This window comes from Heterodontus francisci, chromosome 1 (genome assembly GCF_036365525.1).
Source record: "Heterodontus francisci isolate sHetFra1 chromosome 1, sHetFra1.hap1, whole genome shotgun sequence".
Lineage (NCBI taxonomy): Eukaryota > Metazoa > Chordata > Chondrichthyes > Heterodontiformes > Heterodontidae > Heterodontus > Heterodontus francisci.
Window position 1 is genome coordinate 173,632,086 of NC_090371.1, and position 26,226 is coordinate 173,658,311.

At 43.3% G+C, this 26,226-nt stretch overlaps 1 protein-coding gene across 3 annotated transcripts in view; it reads right to left on the minus strand.

Annotated features, from left to right (window-relative positions):
- The window catches only part of arhgap24 (Rho GTPase activating protein 24), a 499,279-nt gene that overhangs the window by 11,946 nt on the left and 461,107 nt on the right, over positions 1-26,226 (minus strand). For all 3 annotated transcript variants that reach the window (XM_068038864.1, XM_068038874.1, XM_068038884.1), the window contains 3 exons: positions 17,868-17,941; positions 15,958-16,079; positions 2,978-4,067 (listed from right to left, as the gene is read on the minus strand). In XM_068038864.1, coding sequence (XP_067894965.1) covers positions 2,978-4,067; positions 15,958-16,079; positions 17,868-17,941 — 1,286 coding nt within the window. The remainder of the gene's footprint in view (positions 1-2,977; positions 4,068-15,957; positions 16,080-17,867; positions 17,942-26,226) is intronic.

A 26,226-nucleotide genomic window follows, 5' to 3' on the forward strand; every position in this document is an offset into this window, starting at 1 on the left:
TCAAATCTCCTCTTGATCTTATCTTCTCCAAAGACCCACAGCTCCATCTTCTCCAATCTATCCACGGAACTCAACTTCCTCATCCCTGGAACCATTCTCGTGAAACTTTCCTGCACCCTCTTAATGCCTACACATCCTTACCTAAGTGTGGTGCCCTGAATCACACACAATACCAATCTTTTACACAGGTTCATCATAACTTCCTTGCTTTTGTACTGTATCCCTCTATTTATAAAGCCCAGGATCCAGTATGTTTAGTTAACTGCTTTCTCAACCTGCCCTGCCACCTTCAATGATTTGTGCACATATACCCCCAGGTCCCTCTGTTCCTGCAGCCCCTTTAGAATTGTACCCTTTATTTTATATTGCCTCTCCTTATTCTTACTATGAAAATGAATCACTTCACAATTCTCTGCAATAAATTTCATTGGCCACTTGCCCACTCACTCCACAGCTTGTCAATGTCCTCTTGAAGTTTATCACTATCCTCCTCACCGTTCACAATGCTTCCAAGTTTTATGTCATTTGCAAATTTTGAAATTATCTACCTCACATGGACTGCAGGAATTCAAGAAGGCAGCTCACCACCACCTTCTCAGGGGCAATTAGGGATGGGCAATAAATGCTGGCCCAGCCAGTGATGCCCACATCCCATGAATGAATTAAAAACAAAATCAGCCTGGTTCTCAATTGTACTATCCACCTGACTTCAGTTTTGTGCACTCTTTTTCAGCTTCATCTTACTCTCCCTCTCTTTTGTCATCTAGGGAGCTCTGGATTTGTTTGCCCCACATTTCCCTCTTGTGAGAATGTACCTCAATTATACCAGAACTATCTCCTCTTTAAAAGCAGCCCATTGTTCTGTTACAGTTTTGCCTGCCAATCTGATAGATTCCAATTTACCTGGGCCATATCTGTTCTCACCTTATTGAAGTTGGCCCTCCCCTGTTAATTATTATTTTTACTCTGGATTGCCCCTTAGCCTTTTCCATAGCCAACCTACGATCACTGTCCCCTAAATGTACCCCAACTGACACTTGATCCATCTCATTCCCCAGAACCAGATCCAGCAATGCCTCCTTCCTCGTTGCACTGGGAACAGAGTCTGGTAGAAAGTTCTCCTGAACACATTCTAGAAACCCTTGTCCCTCACTACCCTTCACACTATTACTATCGCGGTCTATATTTGGATAATTTAAATCCTCCATTATAACTAATTTATAATTATTGCACCTCTTTGTAATTTTCTTGCAAATTTGTTCCTCTATATCTTTCCCGCCAGTTCGTGGCCTATATAGAATACACCCAGCAATGTAATGGTACCTTTATTTTTTCTTAGCTCTAACCAATAGATTCTCAAGGGCAATTAGGGATGGGCAATAAATGCTGGCCTAGCCAGCAGTGCCCATATCCCGTAAAAAAAAGATTCTGTCCTTTACCCATTTAGATCACCCTCTCTCTCCAGCACTGCAACATTCTCTTTAATCAATACTGCTACCCCTTCTTTCTTTCCTTCCCTATCTTTCCTGAACACCTTGCATCCAGTAATATCTAGTACCCAGTCCTGTCCTTTTTTGATAATATCCCTTTTTCTGCAATCAACTGTCCAATTCCATTTTAAAAGAATTTTAAAAATGGATTCTGTGTCAGCAGCTGTTTGTGGTAGAGAATTCCACATTTTATTGATTTTCTGTAAACACATTTGTTCTCACTGCCCTTTTAATTCTTTTTATGGTCACCTTAAGTTTGTGCCCCCTCATTACTGTCTCGTCAACCAGTGGAAGCTATCAATTATAATTTACCTACCATTACACTTGATAATCTTGAAGAACTCTTTCAGGCAAACCCTAACCCTTCTCATCTTCAGTGGAAAAGTTTCACTTTCTCAAGTCTCTCTTCATAACTGTAACCCCTCATACCTGGTAGCATAGTAGTGAATACCCTTCCTACAATGGGGTGTCCAAAACTACATGAAATACTCCAAATGCAGCCTAATTAAGATCTTGTTCAACATGATCATAGATCAGAGAAACATACAGCACAGAAGGAGGCCATTCAGGCCATCATGTCTGTGCCAACTTTTTGAATGAGCTATTCAATTATTTCCACTCCCTCCCATCCCTATAGCCTTGTAAATCTTTCCTTCTGAAGTATGTATCCGATTCCTTCTCAAAATTGCCTTTCAATCAATCGGCTTCCGCCACCATTTCGGGCAGTGCATTCCAGATTAAAACACACTGCATAAAAAAAATCCTCATCTTCCCTCTGGTTCTTTTGCCAATTAGTTTAAATCTGCATCTCTTGGTTATTGAACCTCCTGCCAGTGGAAGCAGTTTCTCCTTGTTTACTCTACCAAAATCCTTCATAATTTTGAACATATTTATTAAACCCCCTTAACCTTCTCTGCTCTAAGGAGAACAGCCCCAGTTTCTCCAGTCTCTCCACATAACTGAATTTCCTGATCCCCAGTTCCAGAAAATCACCTCTGCACCCTCTCCAAGGCCTTGACATCCTTCCTAAAGTGTGGTGCCCAGAATTGGACAAAATACTCCAGCTGAGGCCTAACCAGTTGTTTATAAAGGATTAGCATAACTTCTTTGCTTTTGTGCTATATGTATCTATTTATAAAGCCATGGATCCTCTTGCTTTTTTTTAAAAAAAAACAGCCTTATCAAATTGTCCTGCCACCTTCAAAGATTAGTGTATGTACAACCGCAGGGTTCTCTGGTCCTGCACCTCCTTTAAAATTCTATCAGTTTATATTGCTTCTCCTCATTCTTCCTGCCAAAAGAAGTTTGTTATGGACATTAGGAAACAACTTTTATTTTACAACAGAACAGGAAGTTAAATATGGGGAGAAATTAAGGTAAATTCTTTTTGTTAATAGTAAGTGCTATTTAAATTTTGAAAGCATAGGTTGCAGTGTAGCTTTAAAATAGTGCATCTGCTTTGTGTAGTCTACTTAACAGACACATACCTTTTTAATCTTGTTTCATACTCAATCTTCTGTTTTGTTACTTCTTGCTTCAGGCTTGTTACAAGACTGTGCAAAGCACTGTGATTGCCAGTGGAAGTGTTGGAGACAAATGTGTCGCTGTTATCACTGCTGTTCGTAGCATGACTACTGCAGCCACCTCCACTACTCCGCTCATATTTGTTCTCGGAGTCAGTCCGAAGGGATGTCTCATGCGCTGGTGCCTCCAAATTCGGGTCTTCGTAACTTCCTGTATAAATGTCTTGGTCTGGGCAGGTAGTTGTGGAGGAGCGACAGGAGTTTGAATGTTCCATCAAGGAGATTTCACAGGAAGAGGTAGACCAGGTGGCACTGTCCACACTCTGCTTGTCGTCGGAGTTTGAAAGTGAAAACTGCTGCTGAACATTATCGTAGGTGGATAGTCTGTTATGCTGTGTGGATTCGCTGTTTACTGTGTCCTTGGGCTTATTGTCCCTCAGTGTGACGTACCCATTGGGCATCCATCCTGCAATTCGATTGTTTAAAGAGGAACTCATCATATCTGTGCTGGAGATCCCCATTCTCACTCCCCCATTCTGCATGCTACCAGTCCCCATCTTGGTCCCTGTTCCTTTAAGTGAGGAGTTTCTTCTTGCTTGCAAAGTTCCGCTTGGCAATGTTTGCATTTTCTCCTGGTTTTCTACAGGGCTGCTGAAGGACCCATTTGTGACTATACCACTGCCTTTAGAATAAGCTGGATTCTTTTTCACCATGACCGGTGGGCTTCTGTTGACATCCACTTTGCTGAGGCTGTTCCTGGGGCTGCTGCTTGACTTGTTGCCCCCATTCAGAGTGGTAGGAGAGCCCCCATTCTCACTACTTCCCCTGTTAGGTGACTCTGAGTTATCCCAGGAGCACTGACGTATAGGTTCGACTGCTGGCTTCTTGTTCTCTTTATTGAGAGGCGGAGGAAATGGCACAAAGGGTTTCTTTGGTATTTCATTGTTGTTATTGCAACCGTCCTGTCTGCCCTGAATTTCCTCTCCATCTTTGGGAAATAAATTGCTGTGTTCACTTATAAATACAGACATTAACTGCTGAACCAGGACTGTACCTGCAAAGTGGGGGAGGGTAGAAATCAATGACAAGAAATTAGGTGCAAATTCTGAACAATGTACTATTTCTAGAATTAAACAGTGTCAACCTCACAACATTTACACCAAACAGGCAAGCAGTGAAAGATCATATTGCTGCATTAGTCTATTAGCTAGGTTGAAAGAGAGAAACAACCTATATTGACTTATGCATCTTTTATTTACGCAAATAAACCATGAAAATATGACTCCTATTTTAAACTCAGCTCCCCTTTGTAGCAAGTGCTCAGTTGAAACCATTGTTTGAGCTAATGAACATGATGGTACCTAATATCCACAGCCCTCTGATCCCGTCAGAAATGTTGTGATCTGTTTGGCGGTGACCTCTGCTGCTGAGAATGCTGGGAGTTCTTTCGAGGGATGGCCAATTCAGGGGCACTGCCTGGGCCCTCCCTGGAAGGATGTCTGCAGAACCTCAATATCACCCCTCCCCCTCATACTAGAAACAAAAAATAGTCTTAAAATTGGAATAGCACCTGTCGCTTTGATGGCGGAGTCAAAGGCCCTCAAAGAAATGGCAAAAAATCAATTTCCCCAAAGGGAAAAATGGCCTGTCATATTAAGATCATGTCATTCAATGTGAGGTCATCCACTCTTAATCTGAGAAAAACAAATCAAAATATTTCCTTAATGGTGAGCAACTTGAAGAAGCAAAGGGATTTATGTGTCCATGTACAAAAATCACTAAACGCTACTGCACAGGTACAAAAAGTAATCACACAATGTGTTGGTCTTTATCTTAAAATGACTGGAATACAAAAGGTAAGAAGTTATGCTTCAGTTTTCCAGAGACTTGGCCAGACTCAATGGGTGGAATTTAATGCTCTCACCGCGGTGGGTTTTGAGACGGGGAGAACATAAAATCAGGTGGGATGGTGGCAGGGGGGGGGGGGTGACCCCACCACCATCCCGCCTCTGCCGAAATTTAGTCGGGAGCGGGAAGGCCTCTGACCAGCCTTCCTACCCTGCTGCCAATTAACACCCAATTAAGGGCCTCTTTCCGCTGCAGCCGCAAGTACCCGTATGGAGGGCAGTCCTGTCACCACACAGGAAGCACGGCACAAGAAACCGACCTAGTGATAGGCAGGAAATCTGCTTCACTGCTCAATGGAGTTGGGGGGGACCCCTGCCATTTTCGTGGCCAGGCCTAATTTAAATGCAATTTCCAATCTGCCTGCACTCACTGTACTCTTTAAAGGCAGCACGTCAATTGGAAGGGTGGGGTATGCGGGAGGAGACTGCCATTTAAAGGCAGCCTGCCTTCCTTAAAGGGGAGAGGCAGTTCTCAATGGTGAATAGCAGACAGCAATTGTCTGGAACATCAGGCTGCATGACCTTAACCAGAGCTGCAGTGGAAGTGCTTATAGAGGAAACCAGCAACAGGGAGGAGGTTCTCTTCATGTCCGTTGGGTGAAGGTGCCTAGACAGATTTTTCAGCAGCAATGGGGAGGTGACAGAGCAAGTAAATGCCATAAGCACCAATCTGAAGAAGCCCACAGAGTGATGTGGGTCCAATAAATAACACCCTGGACTTGGGGGAAGCCAGCAATTTGAGAAAATCCCTGAGCCCTATACAGTAAATGGCAGAACCCTTAGGAGTATTGACAGGCAGAGAGATCTGAGAGTACAGGTCCACAGGTCACTGAAAGTGGCAACGCAGGTGGATAAGGTAGTCAAGAAGGCATACGGCATGCTTGCCTTCATCGGTCGGGGCATAGAGTATAAAAATTGGCAAGTCATGCTGCAGCTGTACAGAACTTTAGTTAGGCCATACTAAGAATAGTGCGTGCAATTCTGGTCGTCACACGACCAGAAGGATGTGGAGGCTTTGGAGAGGGTACAGAAGAGGTTTACCAGGATGTTGCCTGGTCTGGAGGGCATTAGCTATGAGGAGAGGTTGGATAAACTTGGATTGTTTTCACTGGAACAACGGAGGTGGAGGGGCGACATGATAGAGGTGCAAAGTTTAGAGGGGATGTGCGAGGCAAGTTCTTTACACAGAGGGTGGTGAGTGCCTCGAACTTGCTGCCGAGGGAGGTGGTGGAAGTAGGTACGATAGCGATGTTTAAGAGGCATCTTGACAAATACATGAATAGGATGGGAATAGAGGGATACGGTCCCCGGAAGTGCAGAAGGTTTTAGTTTAGATAGGCATCAAGATCGGCACAGGCTTGGAGGGTCGAATGGCCTGTTCCTGTGCTGTACTGTTCTTTGTTCTTTGTTCCCTGTCCTGTTGCTTCTGGATGTTCATGGGGAAGGTAATGAAAGTGCTTACACTAGCAAATATGCCATCAGGTACCTTGAACTGCAGATTAACTTCAGCACAAGACAACATTTAATGACCTCACCAGGACTCCAAGGTAAGAAACCTATTCACAATTCTCTTACTCTCTACACAGCCCTGCATGACTCTACTTGAACCCCAGCAGTATCAATCCTTCTCTACGTTACTTCCCATGCCTCACATCCAATCAGAACATGACATTTCTCTGCATCTACTTCTGTTTGCATTCATACCAACCCCTTCCTCCACAAATACTTCCCCATTCCTGGTGACACATTGTGCTTCTTCCTTTCATCACGCACACAACACTAAGCTGCCTCGGACATCCTGAAAACTCTTCAACAATAGTAATAAGCCCAATAGCAGGGACAGTTATGCAATGGGAATGAAACATGTTGCTATCTCTCAGTATGACAGCATATCAGGACCCTCATGATCCTCTCAAAAATGCTGATCCTGGTCCCAGAAAGCCAACTGGCCAGACTGCCCCAGCAGCCACTGAGTTACTGCAGCCTGCAGATAGGCCTTCTCTGGCTCTAGCTCCTAGAGATCACCAAACACAAGCATCTCAAGATCCCTTGACTGAGGGCGGCACAGTGGCGCAGTGGTTAGCACCGCAGCCTCACAGCTCCAGGGACCCGGGTTCGCTTCCGGGTACTGCCTGTGTGGAGTTTGCAAGTTCTCCCTGTGTCTGCGTGGGTTTTCTCCGGGTGCTCCGGTTTCCTCCCACAAGCCAAAAGACTTGCAGGTTGATAGGTAAATTGGCCATTATAAATTGTCACCAGTATAGGTAGGTGGTAGGGTAATATAGGGACAGGTGGGGATGTTTGTTGGGAATATGGGATTAGTGTAGGATTAGTATAAATGGGTGGTTGATGTTCGACACAGACTCGGTGGGCCGAAGGGCCTGTTTCAGTGCTGTATCTCTAATCTGAGCCACGAAAGCCAACAACCTCCCATGCAGCAACCACTGGAGAAACATCTTGTTGAACAGCCCTCAGGACAGGCAGCAGGGGGATAATTAATGTGTAGACATTCGTATAATGCATGAAAATTATATGTTTCTGAAAACTTTATGCGTGGGGAATGTTCCTGTAGTGGCTGGTGATGCAGCAATGTTAGTTGCATGAATATCAGTGTTGGTCTCCTTGAGCAGATGCAGGTTTAAGCACTGGGAGAAATAGTAGACCTGGCTATTAATGCAGGAGAGCAGGGCTTGTTCAGATGAAGTGCTCCTCAGTGAGCTGTTGTCGGAAAGCTCTGGCTGCAGGCTGGTGTTGTAGCCCTCCTGCTTCCTCACCATCCTGTACATTATCAGGTCCTTTCACTCATCATACTGAAGGTTCTTATCCAGTGGTGGCTCCACATGTTGTCCCTGTTGCAGAGCAAAGTTATGCAGCTTACAGGAAACCACCATTATACATTTGGGACACTCTTTGTGGGCTGTATTGTAGGACGACATCAGACTTGTGAAGGCAGGGGAATTGCTCCTTGAGGATTTCTCTAGTCATCTTGATGAGGACTCTAGATAAGCCATGAATCTAATTGTAGTACAGTTCAGTTGTCAAGGGGGGTGTTCCTAAGGAGTCATGGGCCAAATGTGTAGAGATTAGCTCTTGTCAACCAGCCTCTTGCTCTCCAGGGGCATAGAGTGGGGAGATGGAGGATTTCCCCCATTTAAAAGGCCTTTATGATACACTGCTGGTGATCACACATCAACTGATCACACATTAACTAATAGGGAAGAAGCCCTCGCAATTCATGAAAGCTCTGAGTGAGCCTACAAAGTGATGTGGGTCCAATCAATGACACCCTGGACTTGGGGGAAGCCAGCAATTTAAGAAAATCCCTGAGCCCTGTCCTGTTGCTTCTGGATGTTCATGGGGAAAGTAATGAAAGTGTTTACACTAGCAAATATGGCATCAGTTACCTTGAATTGCAGATTAACTGATGTAGCTGATATTTCCTGCGGCAGCCTGGAAGAAGCCAGAAGCTAAAGAGTTCAGGGCTGTAGCAACCTTGCTTATAATAGGTGTCACTGTCATAGCTGTGGCATTTGGTTGCAAATCATTTCACAGGAGGCGACACAGGTTTGTGACAGCCTCTGTTGGGAAGTGCAGCCTCTTTATGATTTATTCCCCAGACAATTGCAGATACGTTGTCCTTTGTCAGGAGGTGTTACGACCAGGTGAGAAAGGGGTCTAGGGTTTCCTCTCAGCCTTCACCTGGTCTTACTGTAACAGGGTTTAATTTTTTAACACACCGTGTTTTTAGCTCCCCCTTAGTGAATCCTTGTTCACTGACATCCAATTATATGGCAAAGAAACTGGGCCAAACAGGTTTCCTTAGGTTTAAAGAAAAATAGGTCGAAATTTATTAAACTTAAACTCTAATTCGGTTAACGCTTATGGATACACGACACATCCACGCTAGCATGCATACACAATACACACATGCAGATAGGGACTGAAAAGAGAAGAAAAATAAAGTGGAAACGTTTGAGGCAATCTCTGGAGAGGGTTTTGTTACAGTTCTTCAAGCTCACTGTAGCGTCCTTGATTGTAGGTAGGTCTTGCTTTTCATTGGGGCCCAGTATTCTTCTTAAACCTTGTTTGCTGTAGGAGACGTTTCTCTCTTGGGGTTCATGTGTCTTCAGTGGATTTAGAGTTCCGTGAGAAAGAGATGGGAGCAGACAGGAGAGGCTGTGGCGAGCCAGCCAGGAGAGGACTTTTCAGTCCAGGAGCAAACAGACACTCTCAGTTCAAACTGTTTGTACAATTCAGAAAAACCAAGGTTGCCAAGCAGGTTAGTCATGTGACTAGCTGGTCTGACCACATCTGTTTGTGGATTCTCTGGTCTTAGCCGAATCTGGAATGTCTCTTCTTACACACAATACCTGGTGCTCAAAGTCCCATTGTGGGCTAAATTGGAGCAGGGAATTTTTTGTCCTTCCAAGCAATGGCTGCTGGTATGCAAAAATGTTTTACCAGCCAAAGGCCTGGTGATTTTTTAAACAACTCCTTTCTGCACTTCAGCAACAGTTTGAAATTTCAATATTCATATGACAAAATTAGTATGCCTCATCCTTGGCAGGTAAGGGTCTAGCATGCCACCTCCACACCCAGTGGACTGAAATGTGATTTGAGCAAAACGCAATTCATTAAAAGTGTCGAGAGAAAATATAAGGTACAGAAAAAAACATGCATTTCTTTCATTCATTCGCATTCATTCATAAATCCTAAAACTTATTACAGCCTGTCTTTTCTTAATGGGAGTGCTGCCTTAATTGCCCCTTTTCCGTCATCCCAATAAACATGTGTTTTTTTTGGGGAAGCCTTTCTTCAGTTTGCCCATTTCCATGGCTGCCTAGGGTATTTGAGAAGGTTAGGTTTAATTAGCCCTGAGTTGGAATTCTTTTTGCAGGAGAGTCAATAGTGGGTGGGTCAATGCTGAACTCCCCCTCAGTGCATTGCTGAATCGTTCAAAGGCTTTTGACTTAAGGGGATGCATGGTTTTCGTTCTCTCTGACTGTGGGGGAGGATTCTTTGTTAATCTCCCTATTGTCCTCTGGGACACTCCTGCCTACAGACTCTACTGCATGCCCCTGTGGCACTTCGACTAGGTGAGGCATCACCCTCACAGCTTTTCAGCCCCCCTAGAGGCTTTCTTTGTCTCTGCAGGTTCCTGTAAATGCTGTTTGCAACTCTGGTGAGGTGCTTCTCGTGTCTGCATTTACGTAGGAGGATGTGGGGGTCTAACTATTCACATTTTTTGGGGTTGGCTGACTGGACAGTAGGGGTTTACATCCGAGATTCCTCCCGGACTTCCTTTAACCTGTCCTCTTGGTCACTTTTTCCTCTTCCCTGTCCAGCCTTTTGCCAGCCTTGTGCCTGCCTGTCCCTTTTTGTTCTCGGCAGGGTTCCCTTACAGTTCACCAACCCTCTGCTGGAGGGTCCTCCCAACACCGGTACAGGACTTAGGGGTGCAGGTTTCACTGTAGGTTGGGTTTCCCCTCAACCTGGCACATGTGGCAACTCCTGCAGTACTCCACCACATCTTTGTGGAGTTTTGCCAGTCAAACTGCTTTTTTATGCAGGCTTTGATCTTTCGTATACTGGCATGTACAGCCACTGTAGTCTCGTAGGCCATTCTTACTATTTCTCTCCAGTACCTCTGCGGCACCACTAACTGGTCCTCTCCTTGCTCTTAGGTCTGTGAGGAGAACTCCATTTTCTCATCAGTACCTCATTCTTTAAATAATAGCAGTCAGGGACTCCCTCTGCTTCACTTTCAGACTGGGCAGCCTGTGCTACCTCTCACAATACTGGGTTGGCTCACTGAGCCTCAGCGAGGGAAAATCCATTTAATTCACTCCCTGGGTCTCCTAACTTTCCAAAGAAAGTCTCAGACAGACAGTTCTGGTCATCTACCTGCAGTGCCAATGCAGTCTCCTGTGGGGGAGCTGGTTTGACCATGGGCTGATCCATTTCACATTCAGGGAAACTGCAGGGGACCGTCTCCTGCCACTGCCCTGTCTCTCTGACCTCCTGCAGTCTTTCTTTCACTACTGGGGGGTGCTAGCACCTTCACCCCTGCCGGATCATTACCAGGAACAGGTCAACCCCATCCACAGGCAAACTAGGGACAATCCCTACGGTCACTGGTCCCAAAACTAGGTCACACTCCAGGTGCACCCGGTGTACAGGTAAAGGCATAAATGGTCCTCCAATACTATTCACTACCATTCTGGTGTTCACTGCACTCTCTGGGGGAAGGGTCAGACCTTTTCCCAGTAAAAGGGATCTTGTGACCCCTGTGTCCCTGAGAATTACTATGGGCTTGCTTGCCCAACTTGAGGGGTATGGGGGTTACTTTCCATTCAGACACAAAAGTCTGATAACCCTCAGGAATCCTATTAAATCTTCTGGCACTTGCAGCCGTAAACGTCCTGTGTCTCACTCTTACTGCAGTTAAAGTCACAATTTGTTCTGCTGTGCTTTCCATCAGGGTCCCGTCTTCAATGAGTGGGTGTGCCCTGATTAACCCTACAGGTTTTCCCTTTTGTTTCCAGCAGTCAGCTTTTAAATACCCTGCTTTATTAGAATGGAAGCACACACATCTCTGGGTCTCACTCTTGCTCACAGTACCTTCCTTTTTGGTTAGAGGAGGGTCCCCTGTGTCTCCTGCTTTCCTTTCTCTCCCAGAACTGCTTGGGCTCCTATCACCTTCCCACCCTTTGTCCTTTTTGGATTTGTGGGGATGACTAAGAAAAGTTTTCCCCTGCGAAACCGACTAAGAAATTAAAGCAAACTCATTGGCCAGAACGGCCGCTTGCCAGGCTCTCTGAATCTGCTGCTCCTCTACATGGGTCTTTATGGAGTGTGGGAGTGAGTGTTTAAATTACTCTAACAGAATTACTCATCTGAGATTCTCATAGCTCAGCTGTACCTTGAGAGTCCTTAGCCACTGGTCAAAAGCCAGCTGCTTATTTCTTTCAAACTCCAGGTAAGTTTGATTCGATTGCTTCTTGAGGGTTCTAAACTTTTGGCGATAGGCTTCGGGTACTAATTCATATGCCCCGAGGATAGCACTTTTTGTCAGTTCCTAATCTGATGAATTCTCATCTGGCAACAGGGAATATACCTCATGTGCTTTTCCAATTCGTTTGCTTTGTAATAAAAGAGGTCAGGTCTCAGTTGGCCATTTTAGCTGCCTTGTCAGTTTCTTAAAAGACACAAAAAACATTTCTACATCTTCCTCATTGAATTTTGGGACTTGTTGAGCTAGCTTTAACAATTTTGTACTCAGCCCTGAATTACGCTCCTCCATATTGTCTATGCTTTCACTGGCGTACTCTGTCACCCCCTAGTTAACTCAAGCGATTCAGCTCTCTCTCTTCGCATTCCTTGCTGAATATTCTTTCTCTCTCCCTGTCCTGCCTTTCATTTTCTTCATGTTTCTTCTGGAAGGCTCTTTCTTTCTCCCTTTCCTGTATTTCAAGTTTCCTCTGCTCCAATTGTAGCTTTGCTAGCAATGCTCTGTCAGGATCTACTTCTAAACCTGTTTCTGCTTCCTCAGATTCAAGGGAAAAATGGTTGGCCCCTAGTCTTACGAGTTCAGACTTCCTAGCCTTGCCATATACAGTGAACCCACACTGCTCAGCCATTTTCCTCAACTCCTCCATAGACAGTGCTTTTAACTTATCCCAAGTTACTTCACCCTAGCTTAGGGAGCTACTAGTTTCAGTTGCAGACATGTTGGTATCCAAGCACACACAATCACAAGAAAACCTGTACTGAAATCTTGCTCTTTTTTGATTAGGAACAATTTGGCTTCCCAATTCCAATTTCTCTCGTTTGTGGGTAAAATTCTTGTCGAGCCCCCAGATTTCTGTTATGACCAGGTGAAAAAGGGGTCTAGGGTTCCCTCTCAGCCTTCACCTGATCTTACTGTAACAGGGTTTAATTTTTAAACACAGTGTTTTTAGCTCCCCCTTAGTGAATCCTTGTTCACTAATTTCCAATTATAAGGCAAAGAAACTAGCTAAACATGTTTTCTTAGGTTTAAAGAAAAAAAGGTTGAAATTTATCAAACTTAAACTCTAATTCAGTTAATGCCTACAGATACACGATGCACCCACGCTAGCATGCATACGTGATACACACATGCACATTGAGACAGAAAAGAGCAGAAGAAAAATAAAGTGGAAAAGTTTGAGGCAATCTCGGAAGAGGGTTTTGTTACAGTTCTTCGAGATTACTGTACAGTCCTTGTTTGTAGGTAGGTCTTGCTTTTCATTGGGGTCCTGTATTCGTCTTAAACCTTGTGCGCTGTAAAAGACCTTTCCCTCTTGGGGTTCATGTGTCTTCAGTGGATTTGGAGTCCTGTGAGAAAGAGATGGGAGCAGACAGGAGAGGTTGTGGCGAGCCAGCCAGGAGAAGTCTTTTCAGTCCAAGAGCAAACAGAAACACTGAATTCAAACTCTTTATACAATTCAGAAAAACTCAGGTTGTCAAGCAGGTTAGTCATGTGACTAGCTGGTCTGACCACGTCTGTTTGTGGATTCTCTGGTCTTCGGCGACCATGGAATGTCTCTTCTTACAGGCAATACCTGGTGCTCAAAGTCCATTGTGGGTTAAATTGCAGCAGGGAATAGCCCCTTTGTCCTTACAAGCACTGGCTGTTAGTATGCAAAACTGTTTTTCCAGCCAAGGGTGTGGTGATTTTTTAAACAAGTCCTTTCTTCACTTCAGCAACAGTTTGAAATTTCAGTGTTCATAATATGCCTCATCCTTGGCAGATGGGGGTCCAGCATGACAGGAGTTTACGATTTTCTGCAAGCATGCCTCAGTCTATTCTTCCTTCCTGATGTTACAGTTCTGCTTGCTCCTTCATCTTGCTGCTGCTGCTGCTCTTCCTTTCATCAAAGTGGAATTGTCAGAAGCCCCTTGAGAGTTCAGAATGTTCTAGAGCCACTACAAGCACTTTGAATTTGTCTAAGGATTAAGAAACCTGCACAATATAATACAGGCAAAATGTTTCCCAAAATGTTCCAGGATTTTACCTGACATCAGCTGACGATTCCTTTAAATATAATTGGAAATAACTGCTTCCTGCCTTTTACTGCTCAGGTTTATGGGTTAATATCATGAACTACTGGATAGCAGAGATTTAAATGATGCTGGAGACTTGACAATTCATTAGGCCCTGCCTCTTTTCAGTGAGAGCTCTGGACGCCTGAATCGAGGTCCCCCCAAAAGTCATTACAGGCAGACAACCAGCACCACATCAGTAGTTCTGTGCCTCACAATTTCTGTCCTGCTACTTCCCTATTTTCAGGCATAAGTGGGGTAATCGTGAAATCAAAGTTCCTCTTATTGTGTTCCAACATATTGCAAAACGATGTGTGAAGCAGAGGGTAATGCCAATTACTTTGTCTAATCACAAAACAGAGGTCCAGAAGAACTCCTGAACTATCTGAACTCCATTTTTTACCCATTAAAAGCTTTTGAAGTTAACATTTTCAGACAAACTGAACAAAATTGCATTCAAACATACAATCACTCCTATATACAATACATTATGCAAGCTAGAGCAGATTCACATCATTCTTCAGTTCCTCCATGGTTGACAGCTTTTACTTCTTTTACTCACTCCATGCAAAGCTTCTTTGGGGGGCATGGAGCAAAGGCAATGAACCTTCATAATCTTGGAGATCTTCATTGGATTCTATTGCAACACACTCCCTCCCATGATCTATCAAGACATTTGGAATTTTTGCTTCAATATCCTGATAATCTGTCCCACCAGGATCCTGCTGGGTGGTGTCTCTTCAGCTCTTTTTTGGTTTATCTCAAAAGGATCATGAGCCATGGCTGAGGAGGATAACCTTAACCCCCAAACACCAATCCATAGAGTCTTCTTGACCTTCAAATAATACTGACCGTATTGATTTGCATCAAATTAAGGACACATGATAACAACCAGAGAAGGGTCCATTAATGTACATGATTCGGTACAAATGGCCACAGACACCTCTCGGTCCACAAAGGGATGGGATTGGCGATGGAAAGTATAGGCACAATCTGTCACATGGGTAAATATGCAGTTATCTCATTTTGTTTACTGTGTCTATTGACACAACTGTGTCAGCCAATGAGTTGGAGGTGTGGCAGAACTTATGGCAGGACTCACAGCAAACAGTCTATTTTACAGCAAGCATTGTTTATTCACTCGGCAAATAGTGTACTACAACACACAGAACTCATTTCCAAAATGACACCAAAGACTCCCGATACAAAAGCAGCGTTATTTCACCAGCAAAATACAGTGAATGGAGGATAATTACATACAAACTGTGTGTCTAAAATTAATCCAAGTCACTTACACTTAAAGCAGTCTGGTCTTCAGGTGTGATTGACAGGGGGAAGGAATTACCATGCATTATCTCCATTCTGGCCAGGAATAGTGGTGTCACTATATGCTGGCTGGTTTCCATGAGGAACTAAATGAAGGAGACTGCCCTTGCAAAAAAAGGCATTTGTTAATTCTTTGGCACATCAGAGAAATACTTGTTGTGATATTTTGCAACTATCCTCTGCTGCTGCTTGAAAGGAAGCAATGACATAAATGTTCTAAGCACTGGTGATTTGACAGCTATTGGTAGAGGCATCCCTGTTCTGGAACTGGTCTGAAGGTCTTAGTCCAGGAGACTGCGTAATTCTGTCCCTCCCTTCTTCATATCCTATTAAGGCAGCTTTCCTCTGGTCTGTCAAGGTAAGTGTACCTTCATGTGTACACACAATCCTTTGGGTAAGGGAGGATGCAGCATGACGATCTACATATAAATGTTATTCCCTCTCATGCCTCCGCAGATCCTTCTCCAGAACAACATATAATAGTAGATCCAGCTGGATAGCCATGGTCAGAATGGTGTGCAGCCATATTACAATACAGTTGGCAACCACCCAAGGATGAAAAATACAGATAAGCTTGAAAATACCACGTGTAGATGCAGTAAGCCATAACAAAAAACACAAATCCAAAATGCAGATTTTAAAAGTTACCTTCCATAATAGTAACAGGATTTTCCACCTTTGGACGCAGTATGTTTGGACCGAACACCGTTCCCAGATTCTGAACGCTCATTTTGTTTACATCTGAATAAGACTGGACCTCATCCAAGAACCTGTGAAAGATTCATTAATCAAATCAGGATTTAGAAAGAATATTGAATCAGTGTTAACTACTTCCTGCTGCCAGTCACTTGCATCATGGCATAATAGCAAGTTTCTCTGGCATGTAAAAAGTACCATATGTGCAAACGGTGCAGCACTGCTTTGTATTCTCTATTTACATGAAGTGCACCATCTACATTGTCAAATGCATGGGATCAGTTTCAGCCTGAGGACTAAGCATTGCCTTCAACCTAAACTCAAAAGACTCTGCCAGTTAACCGGGTTCCAACCTTTAATTACTAAATATTATTTTGGGGTTGAATTTCTGCTGATAGTCTCCTACTTCTCTGCTGTAACTTCAGCAGAAATATCAATGAACAGCCTAAACAGAATTAACACATTCCTCTGGAGTTTCCATGGATCTTCCACCAGAGTGAGAGAACTTCCGTGGAAAACACCATTGATAATAAATGACTTCCTGTGAATTCCTAATGCTGAATAAAGATAACCTTAGGCTTCAGAGTGGATAAAGCACATTGAATAATGTCACTTAATAGGTAAAATTGAATAGTGCTCATAGTACTGTACAAGCAAACTAGTGGTCAAGAATACAAATCCAATTATGACAAGTTATGGAACTAAACTCAATAAATCAGGTCATTTGTAAACTGGCACCATGAAAAAAATGATCATGAAAGTTGCCAGACTATCATAAAAACCCAAATGGTTCACTAATGTCCTTCAAGGAAGGGAACCTGCCACTCCTATCTGGTCACCTACAGATGACTCCAGTCCTACACCACTGTGGTTGACTCTTAATCCTCTGAAGTGGCCGAATAAACTAATTAGTTATAAAGACAATTACTATGAAGTAGCAGTTCAAGAAGAAGATATACCACCAGTGGGCGGCACAGTGGCGCAGTGGTTAGCACCGCCGCCTCACAGCTCCAGCAACCCGGGTTCAATTCCAGGCGCTGCCTGTGTGGAGTTTGCAAGTTCTCCCTGTGTCTGCGTGGGTTTCCTCCGGGTGCTCCGGTTTCCTCCCACAAGCCAAAAGACTTGCAGGTTGGTAGGTAAATTGGCCATTATAAATTGCCCCTAGTATTGGTAGGTGGTAGGGAAATATAGGGACAGGTGGGGATGTGGTAGGGATATGGAATTAGTGTAGGATTAGTATAAATGGGTGGTTGATGGTCGGCACAGACTCGGTGGGCCGAAGGGCCTGTTTCAGTGCTGTATCTCTAAACTAAACTAAACTAAACTAAACACCACCACCTCCTTCCCAAGAGAATTAACAGCTTGCTAACATTGGCCAGATCTCGAATATCTGAAAATTTTCCAGCACTGGCAGAGCTGTACCTGCTTTTATTGATGGCACTCTATTACTCCAAACCTTGCAGCAGCCTTGCATGTATAGTAATGCTCTGAATTTCAGGGAAATCTTAGCATTCAGTCTATGTGGCCAGTTGCACCCTGTCACTTGCACTGGCAGAATCAGCAAGTTACTTAAATCTATCTAATCACGTGAATTTGCTAGCTCAAGCAGGCCTGGAATTATGTGCTAAACAGATAAACCAGCTTTACCACGTGATGTGTCCATTTCTAGGATGCTATGTAGATTGCAGCTGTCATACCAATCCTGGCATCACATCGCTACACCATCAGACCAACAGCTCACATGTGCTAATTTTGGATTCAGTGGTGTATTTGGCACTGTCAGAACGATGGGCACTGGGCAGTATTGCAATCCTTCCACATCAACCAAAAACCCCGCAACGCCCCACTCCCAAAGAGGTTACCTGCAGATATACTTTAGCAAGTTGAAGTTGACTGGAGGGAGGGTCTTCACTTGTTTAAGTAGTTCCTTCATTCCCTGAAAGAAATTTTTAAAAAGGGCTATTAAGAAAACCACTCAAAGTGCTCTCTGAATCCAATAACCTGCTGGATTTGGTAGCCAGCATTAAACTTGTGCTTTCAGAACTTGGATGAGTGCACCTATTATAAATCAATTTTACAAACATGGCAGCAATAGGACCTGCACATCAAATCTTTTCATGAATTCCATTCAGACTCCTGTCATTGGTGTCATGTCCCTTCTGTTTTATGCGTTGTAGCATAACTTATTTTGTCTATTTGGAGCACAGTAAAGGACTATGATAGTTTGACTCCATAATTTGAAAACAATTAGAACATGAATTGGGAGGTAACATACAGCACCAAAGAATAGAGCTTCAGCACCTTTGGAAGTGTTTATTGCAGAACTTTCCCTCAGGACACTAAATGGGTGGATTAGAGTCCCTGACAGCATCGTTTGCATATAGTATGTACAAGGAACACTCTAGATGAACCAAATGGTGTTTTCTTATTCTGTAGTTTCTCATGTTATTAAAATGGTGGCAGGGTCTGAGTGGCTGGGGAACATTTAGATATATTCAGAGAGATATGAAACTTATTGCCAAAGTTTAATTGAACAATTTTTGAAGTCTGCAGATTTATTGTCATGAAAATAATTGAAATTAAATACTTTTAAAAAATTTATTCATGGGATCTTGGGCTTCATAAATAGAGGTATGGAATACAAAAGCAGGAAATTTCTGCTGAATTTTTATAAAGCTATGGTTGGGCCACAACTAGAGCATAATGTTCAGTTCTGATCACCACACTTTAGAAGGGATGTGAGGGTCCTTGAGAGGGTGCAGAGAAGATGTACCAGAATGGTTCAAGGGATGAAGGATTTTAGTGACAAGGTTAGGTTGGAGAAGCTGGGGCTGTTCTCCTTGGAGCAAAGAATATTGAGGGGAGATTTGATAGAGTTATACAAGACTATGACAGGTTTAGGTAAGATAGACAAGGAGATGTGATGAAATATAGGCTTAATTAGGTAGAATTTAGATATAGTTCATATATTATACCTTTTAGAATTAGAGATTGAATAAATGGTCAGTGTTCAAGACTCACTGACATTCCCCTTTAAGAAGGCGGAGTTAAAAATTCCAAGGTCTTTCAAGGTCCCTGCTAGAATAGAATGTGAACTAGAAACACCTTTTAAGTTGGAAATCCATTTCAGTGTTTCTGTTGCCAGGGACTTGCAGGATAAACATACATTGAAATATCCTGTGTGGCATCAGTAAGAGGTAGCAATAAAATTAATTGATAGTGTTGGTTGGTGATGTAGATAGATCAACTCAAAAGGTTGTCACAAGGTACCATAAAAACACAATTGAAGATAATAAAACAATAAATGGAATAGTAATTACAGGAACAAGAGGTCAAGTAAACACAATTATAAACATTTTGACCAGATACATGCACACAATTTCAAGAACAGGGGAATTCCAGCAAAACATTAAGTGGAGATGTTAGTTAATGATACTACCAAATATGGATTTTAAAAGCAGGAAAAACACAAACAGAAAGGTTACCCCTTTATGCTAAAAGGTCAGATGATATCTTAGAAACAGTATAAACATGAGAGTTTCTGAAGCAAAAATTAGAAGTGTTGAATTCCTCAACAATACTTCTCACCCTATGGCTCACCCGGGGAACTTAAGGTAAAGGTTTGCTTTAAATTTTGGTGGATATTCTAAAATATTTTGCTGTAACAACAGAAAGGTTAAACTTTTGGATTCTATGTTAGAAATAAGATTATGTGTTACATCTCTCAGTAATATTTGATATTGTGATATACTTATCCACTTAGAAGAGTACTGTATGTTCAATTATTAAATAAATATATAAAAGTTAATAAATCATCTCAAGTAGTATTCTGTATACAACGATAAAAACCCCCTTTCTGTGTCTCTTTAAGAGGAAAGATACGTATTGAAGAGAGTTTCCCAGACCCTTATAATATCTGGGATATTTATGACTCAGCCATAATTATTTTAAAAATAGGCTATCCAAAACATGGTAATATTCTCTGTTAGTTTTCTTTCTTTGAGGGAAAACTAGTTCAATTCTTTGGACCCAAATAAGTGTCTATAAGAATTTAATTAAAGGAGGTTCATAAAGATGTACTCCTGATTTGGTTTAGTCCCTATAAGGGGTTAAAGTCATAAATCACTTCAGAAAAACTATATCCCATTATCTGATTGTACAAGGATTAGGGGACACAGATTTAAGATTTGGGGCAAGAAATGCAGGGGAGACAGGAAGAACTTTTTTTTACGCAGTGAGTGGTAATGACCTGGAACTCGCTGCCCATGATGATTAATGATTTCAATAGGAAATTGGATGGGCACTTGAGTGAACTAAACTTGCAGGGCTACAGGGATAGAGCAGGGGAATAGGACTGACTGGATTGCTCTACAGAGAGCTGGCATGGATTCGATGGGGCGATTGGCTTCCTTCTGTGCTGTAATGACTCTATGACTCTCTGGGATGTGGGCATTACTGGCATTATATGATTTTGGATGTGTGCTAAGATTTTCAAATATTGTTGTATATATTTGGGACTTTTTAAAACAATAAACAAACATTTTCTGTAATGCAGTCCTGGTAGCATTACTAGCTTATTTTTATGATCCGGGCATAAAATCCGGGCACTATCTGGGGCAGCACCACTTCTCAATAGCACTGCTGAGGAAACTTTGGTACTGTGAATAATGGGATAGATGTTAGCTAAATGTGATTGTGAGGATGAATCTATCTACAGATTTATATATGCACATGCATGTGGAAAATAATGTAATTATATTTAACAAACATAGAAAATTATGGAAATCTACAGTCAGACAATCAACACTTGAGAGAGGAATCAAGGTTAATGTTTCAAGTGATTATTCATCAGAATCCATTTTGCTGAGTATGTGCCATGCTGGAAATGTTTATATCTTTATCTTTCGGATGATAGACCTGCAGCATTCTCTGTTATATTTTTAACATTTATAGAATTTCCAGCATTTTTATATCTGTAAATCAGGGATTGTATATCCTTCCTTAAATATGGAGACCAAAACTGCACACAATGGGCTGAATTCAATGAGCCTGATGTAACAGAAAATAGCGGCAGTCCTGTGAGTCACGTGTGACTATGGAGGCAATCGTCTCCCTCAATCACCTGCAAAAGCAGCAGGCCAGACGCTGATCATGGCATCAACTGACATTGGATCAGGTACTGGCACCATTTTTAAAAGCCTGCCAGCCCTCCATTCACTCCTTCCTTGAAGTCTACAGAAGGTCATTTCGCTGTTGTGCATAGAAGTTCACATCACTGTCAACTTCAAAAATCATCCCCCTAGGAAGACTGGAGAGGATGGTAGAGGTCAGACCAAGGATCGCTCCACATTTCATTGATGCCGCCCAGCTGATTCTCCTCCAAGCTGCAAGGGAAAGGCGGGAGGTTCTCTTCCTCAGCAATGGCAAGAGGTCCTCCCGCCTGACCAAACGGACCTGGATGGAGCTTGCGGAGGAGGTCAGCAGCTATGGGATCACTGCACTGGGTGCAGTGCAGAAGGAGGGTAAATGACCTGCGTTTAGCCAAGGCAAGTGCCATGTTACAAAGTTTTTTTCGGGGGTTTGAATGCCACTGCAGTGTCTTCGACACGTTGAGGGTGCCACTGCCATCCCAAAGAAAGCAAGGTTATAACATCGGGACAGATGCTTGGCTACATCTGGGAAACAAGCCATTCTCATTCATTGCTCAGCCCCGGTAAATTCTATGACAGCATGAGCTAGTATGAGATACATCACATTCCCCAGTTTGTGACAAGGGGCCCATGGTGGCAGAACATTCAGGGTGAAATGTATGCCAATTTACAATTTCAACACCCTTCCTCTTGCAGGAGAAGAGGGCCCAGAACAGGAGGGAAGCAGTCAGGACTGGTGGCGCTGACCCAGACATACGTCCTCTCAGCCAGGCTGAAGAAGAGGCCTTATGACTAGCGGGAAGTCAATGCGGACCTGCTCTATCAGACGGGGAGACTGGGGTCACTGCGCAAGAAAGTGATTATTGTCATTCATCGAAAAATTCATTAATGATGGAGAGCCACCTCAGGCATATTTGCCATAATGGGATATGTGCAGCCTAACCCACACATGTTTTTGTTCTATCATGCAGGCTGGCATTCGTAGGTGACTACAGCCCCTGAGGAGGACCACTCAGGGGATGCACTGTCACATGACTCGCCTGCATCTTCCACCAGTGCAGAAACTTTCACCTCGTTGAGAAAATCAATCGGCATTAGAATCAGGGTCACTAGCTGGTGAGAGCACTGCACATGCGCCCGAGCAGCTGGCTTTTATTTTATTCGTTCATGGGATGTGGGCGTCGCTGGCTAGGCCAGCATTTATTGCCCATCCCTAATTGCCCTTGAGAAGGTGCTGGTGAGCTGCCTTCTTGAACCACTGCAGTCCACGTGGGGTAGGTGCACCCACAGTGCTGTGAGGAAGCGAGTTCCAGGATTTTGATCCAACGACAGTGAAGAAACGGTAATATAGTTCCAAGCTGAAGCTGAGACAGCTGAGGCCTCTGACAGTCGGAGGACTGTGAGCGGTCAGCCCATGCAGAGCTCAAGGCTAATGACAAGCCCCTGTTGTCAACAGCACAGGGCATGCTGGAGTTGCAGGGATAAGTAAGACAACATCTGGCAGAGATGCCAGAGACCATGCGCAGTCATGAGCAAATGATGGTGGAGTCCATCCATGCCATGACTGCTGCCATGTCCCAGGCATACGAACAGAAGGCTTCCTCCATTGAGAGGTTGGTAACGCTCACTTTTCCTGCTTCTAGTCCTTCTCTGGTCAGCAGGGAGGGTCCATTAAGCCTCAAGAGGGAGGAGGAGAGGCTGCGCTCCACATTTGGAGACTCCCCTCAAGGTATTTCAAGTGTGGACTGACTCCTCAGCCCCTCAACCAGTAAGCCCAGTTCCAGCAGCTGTGATGCCTGAGAAGAGTCCTCCACCTGTGCAGGAAACCCTCAGGCAGCTGGGGCCATTCAGGCCTCAGGCACCCAGAGGATAGCTGTAGAAGTCATCTCAAGCCAAGGGGCAGCATGATCAGCAGCCTGCCTTCAGCAGAGCTGTTTGGGCAGGCATCAGACTGCATAGGAGCACCCAAAAGCGTATTGAGAAAATAACCCAGCCACGGATATTCACGGGTGATGCCAATATGTTTTGTGGAATGTAATTTTTTATTCATTCATGGGATGTGGACATCACTGGCTAGGCCAGCATTTATGGCCTATTCCTAATTGCCCTTTAGAAGGTGGTGGTGAGCTGTCTTCTTGAACCACTGCAGTCCTTGGGGTGTAGGTGGAGGTCGCATGTTTGGAAGGTGCTGATGAAGGAGCCTTGGTGAGTTGCTGCAGTGCATCTTGTAGATGGCACACATTGCTGCCACTGTGCATCAGTGGTGAAGGGAGTGAATGTTGAAGGTGGTAGATAGGGTGCCAATCAAGTGGGCTGCTTTGTCCTGGGTGGTGTTGAGCATCTTGAGTGTTGTTGAAGCTGCATCCATCCAGGCAAGTGCAGAGTATTTCATCACACTCCTGACTTGTGCCTTGTAAATGGTGGACAGGCATAGGCTGCAGAATTCCCAGCCTCTGACCTGCTCTTGTAGCCACAGCATTTATGTGGCTAGTCCAGTTCAGTTTCTGGTCAATGGTAACCCACAGGATGTTACCAGTGGGGAATTCAGCGATGGTAATGCCAGGCTTTAGTTTGGTTCTTACCAAAGTCAAAATGGCGTCGCCGTCTTGATTAGCACTATTGACAAAACCAATCTCACTAATTGAATCAGGGAGCACCCCCATTGTTCCAGCTAGACTGATTATTTACTTCTGTCTCTCAGCCAGCCTTTATCTTCTCAAGATGAAAATGTTCCTGGCCATTTTTTAGTTCTGCTCTTTTTTAAAAGTTATTTGTAGTGTCCAATAAAAAATTTCAAGCAGTTTTCCATATGACGAAATTAATAGTTCCATTTGGCATGTGTGATTTCCATCACAAAGACAAAGACTGCAGCAGCTGAACATAAAGGCTTCTCTTTTATTCTCCTAGTTTCACTTTGCTAGCACGTGTGTTCTAGAGTACACAATGCAATTGAAATTTCAAACACTACCACAGTATATGTGGTATGGTGCCGGGTTTCAGGATGGTTGGCTCCACAGTGATTCTCCGCCCCCTACACCACCGAACTCGCCTTAACGGGAGCACAAAATTCAGCCCAGTATTCCAGGTGTGTTCTCATCAAAGCCCTGCACAATTGTAGCAAGACTTCTTTATTCTTTTACTCCAATCCCCTTGCAATAAAGGCTAACCTGCCATTTGTCTTCCTAATTGCTTGCTGTACCTGCATTTTAAATTTCTGTGTTCCTTGTATGAGCACTCCCAAGTCTCTCTGAACATCAACACTTACAAGTTTCACGCCTTTTAAAAAATATTCTGCTCTTCATTCTGATGATTAAAGTGAATAATCTCACACTTCTCCACATTATACTCCATCTGCCACCTTGTTACCCACTCACTTAACCTGTCTATATCTCTTTGCAGTCTCTCTGTGTTTCCTCAAAGTTTGCATTTTCACCTACCTTTGTATCATCAGAAAACTTGGATGCATTACTCGCTGTCTCTTCATCTAAGTCATTAATAGCTGAGGCCCCAGCACTGATCCTTGTGGCACTCCACCAATCATAGCCCGCCAACTTTAAAATGCCCCATTTATACATACTCTTTTATACATACCGCTCAGTCTGCAAGCAGGACCCTGAGCTTCCGGTTGCTTGCCATTTCAACACTCCCCCTGCTCTCATGCTCACATCTCTGTCCTGGGATTGCTGCAGTGTTCCAGTGAACATCAACGCAAGCTCGAGGAACAGCATCTCATCTACCGATTAGGCACACTACAGCCTGCCGGACTGAACATTGAGTTCAATAATTTCAGAGCATGACAGCCCCCCACTTTACTTTCATTTTTAGTTATTTTTTCTTCCTTTTTTTTTTTACATTCCTTTTTACATTTTTTACAATTTTTTTTGCATTTATTTCATTTCATCTTAGTTTGTTCAGTTTGCTTACCCACTGTTTTTTTCAGGTTGTTTTTCTTCAGGTTTGCACTTGCTGCTGTTCAATATTCCGTATATTCACACCTAATTGGTACTAATGCTTTGTCTTTCAACACACCATTAACATATTGTTTGCCTTTGCTCCGTGACCTTTTGGTCAGCTATGTTGCCTGGTCCAATCTGCACCTTCTCCTTTGTTATCTCTTGCCCAACCCCCACCTCACTTGTTTATAATCTGTGACTTTTCTAATATTTGTCAGTTCCGAAGAAGGGTCACTGACCTGAAATGTTAACTCTGCTTCTCTTTCCACAGATGCTGCCAGACCTGCTGAGTGATTCCAGCATTTCTTGTTTTTGTTTCAGATTTCCAGCATCCGCAGTATTTTGCTTTTATATACATACTCTTTGTTTGCTGTTGGTTAATTAATCCTCTGTCCATGCTAATATATTACCACCAACTCTCGTAGCCCTTATCTTGCCTATTAACCTTTTGTGTGGAACCTTTTGGAAATTCAGGTATACTACATCTACTGTGTCCCTTTATCTACCCTACCAGTTACATCCTCAAAAAACGCTAATAAATTTGTCAAACATGATTTTCCTTTTGTAAAACCATGTTGACTTTGCCTGATTATATTATGATTTTCTAAGTGCATTGTTAAGACATCCTTAATAATAGATTTCAGCACTTTCCCGATGACTGATGTCATGCTAACTGGCCTGTAGTTCCCTGTTTTCTCTCTCCCTACTTTTTTGAATAGCAGAGTTACATTTGCTAACTTCCAATCTGCAGGGGCCATTCTAGAATCTAATGAATTTTGAAAAATCATAGTCAGCACACATCCACTATCACTATAGCTATCTCTTTTAAAACCCTAGGATGTAGGCCATCAGATCCTGGGACTTTGTCAGATTTTAGTCCAAGTTTCTCCAATACTTCTTCTCTAGTGATATTAATGACGTTAATTTCCTCACTCCTTTTAGCCCCTAGGTTACTTTCTATTTCTGGTATGCAACTTGTTTCTTCTATTGTGAAGACAGACAAAAATATTTGTTCAACATCTCTGCCTTTTCCTCATTCTCCATTATAATTCCTCCTGCCTCTGTTTCTAAGGAACCAATGTTGACTTTAGCTACTCTCCTTTTCGTATACTTGTAAA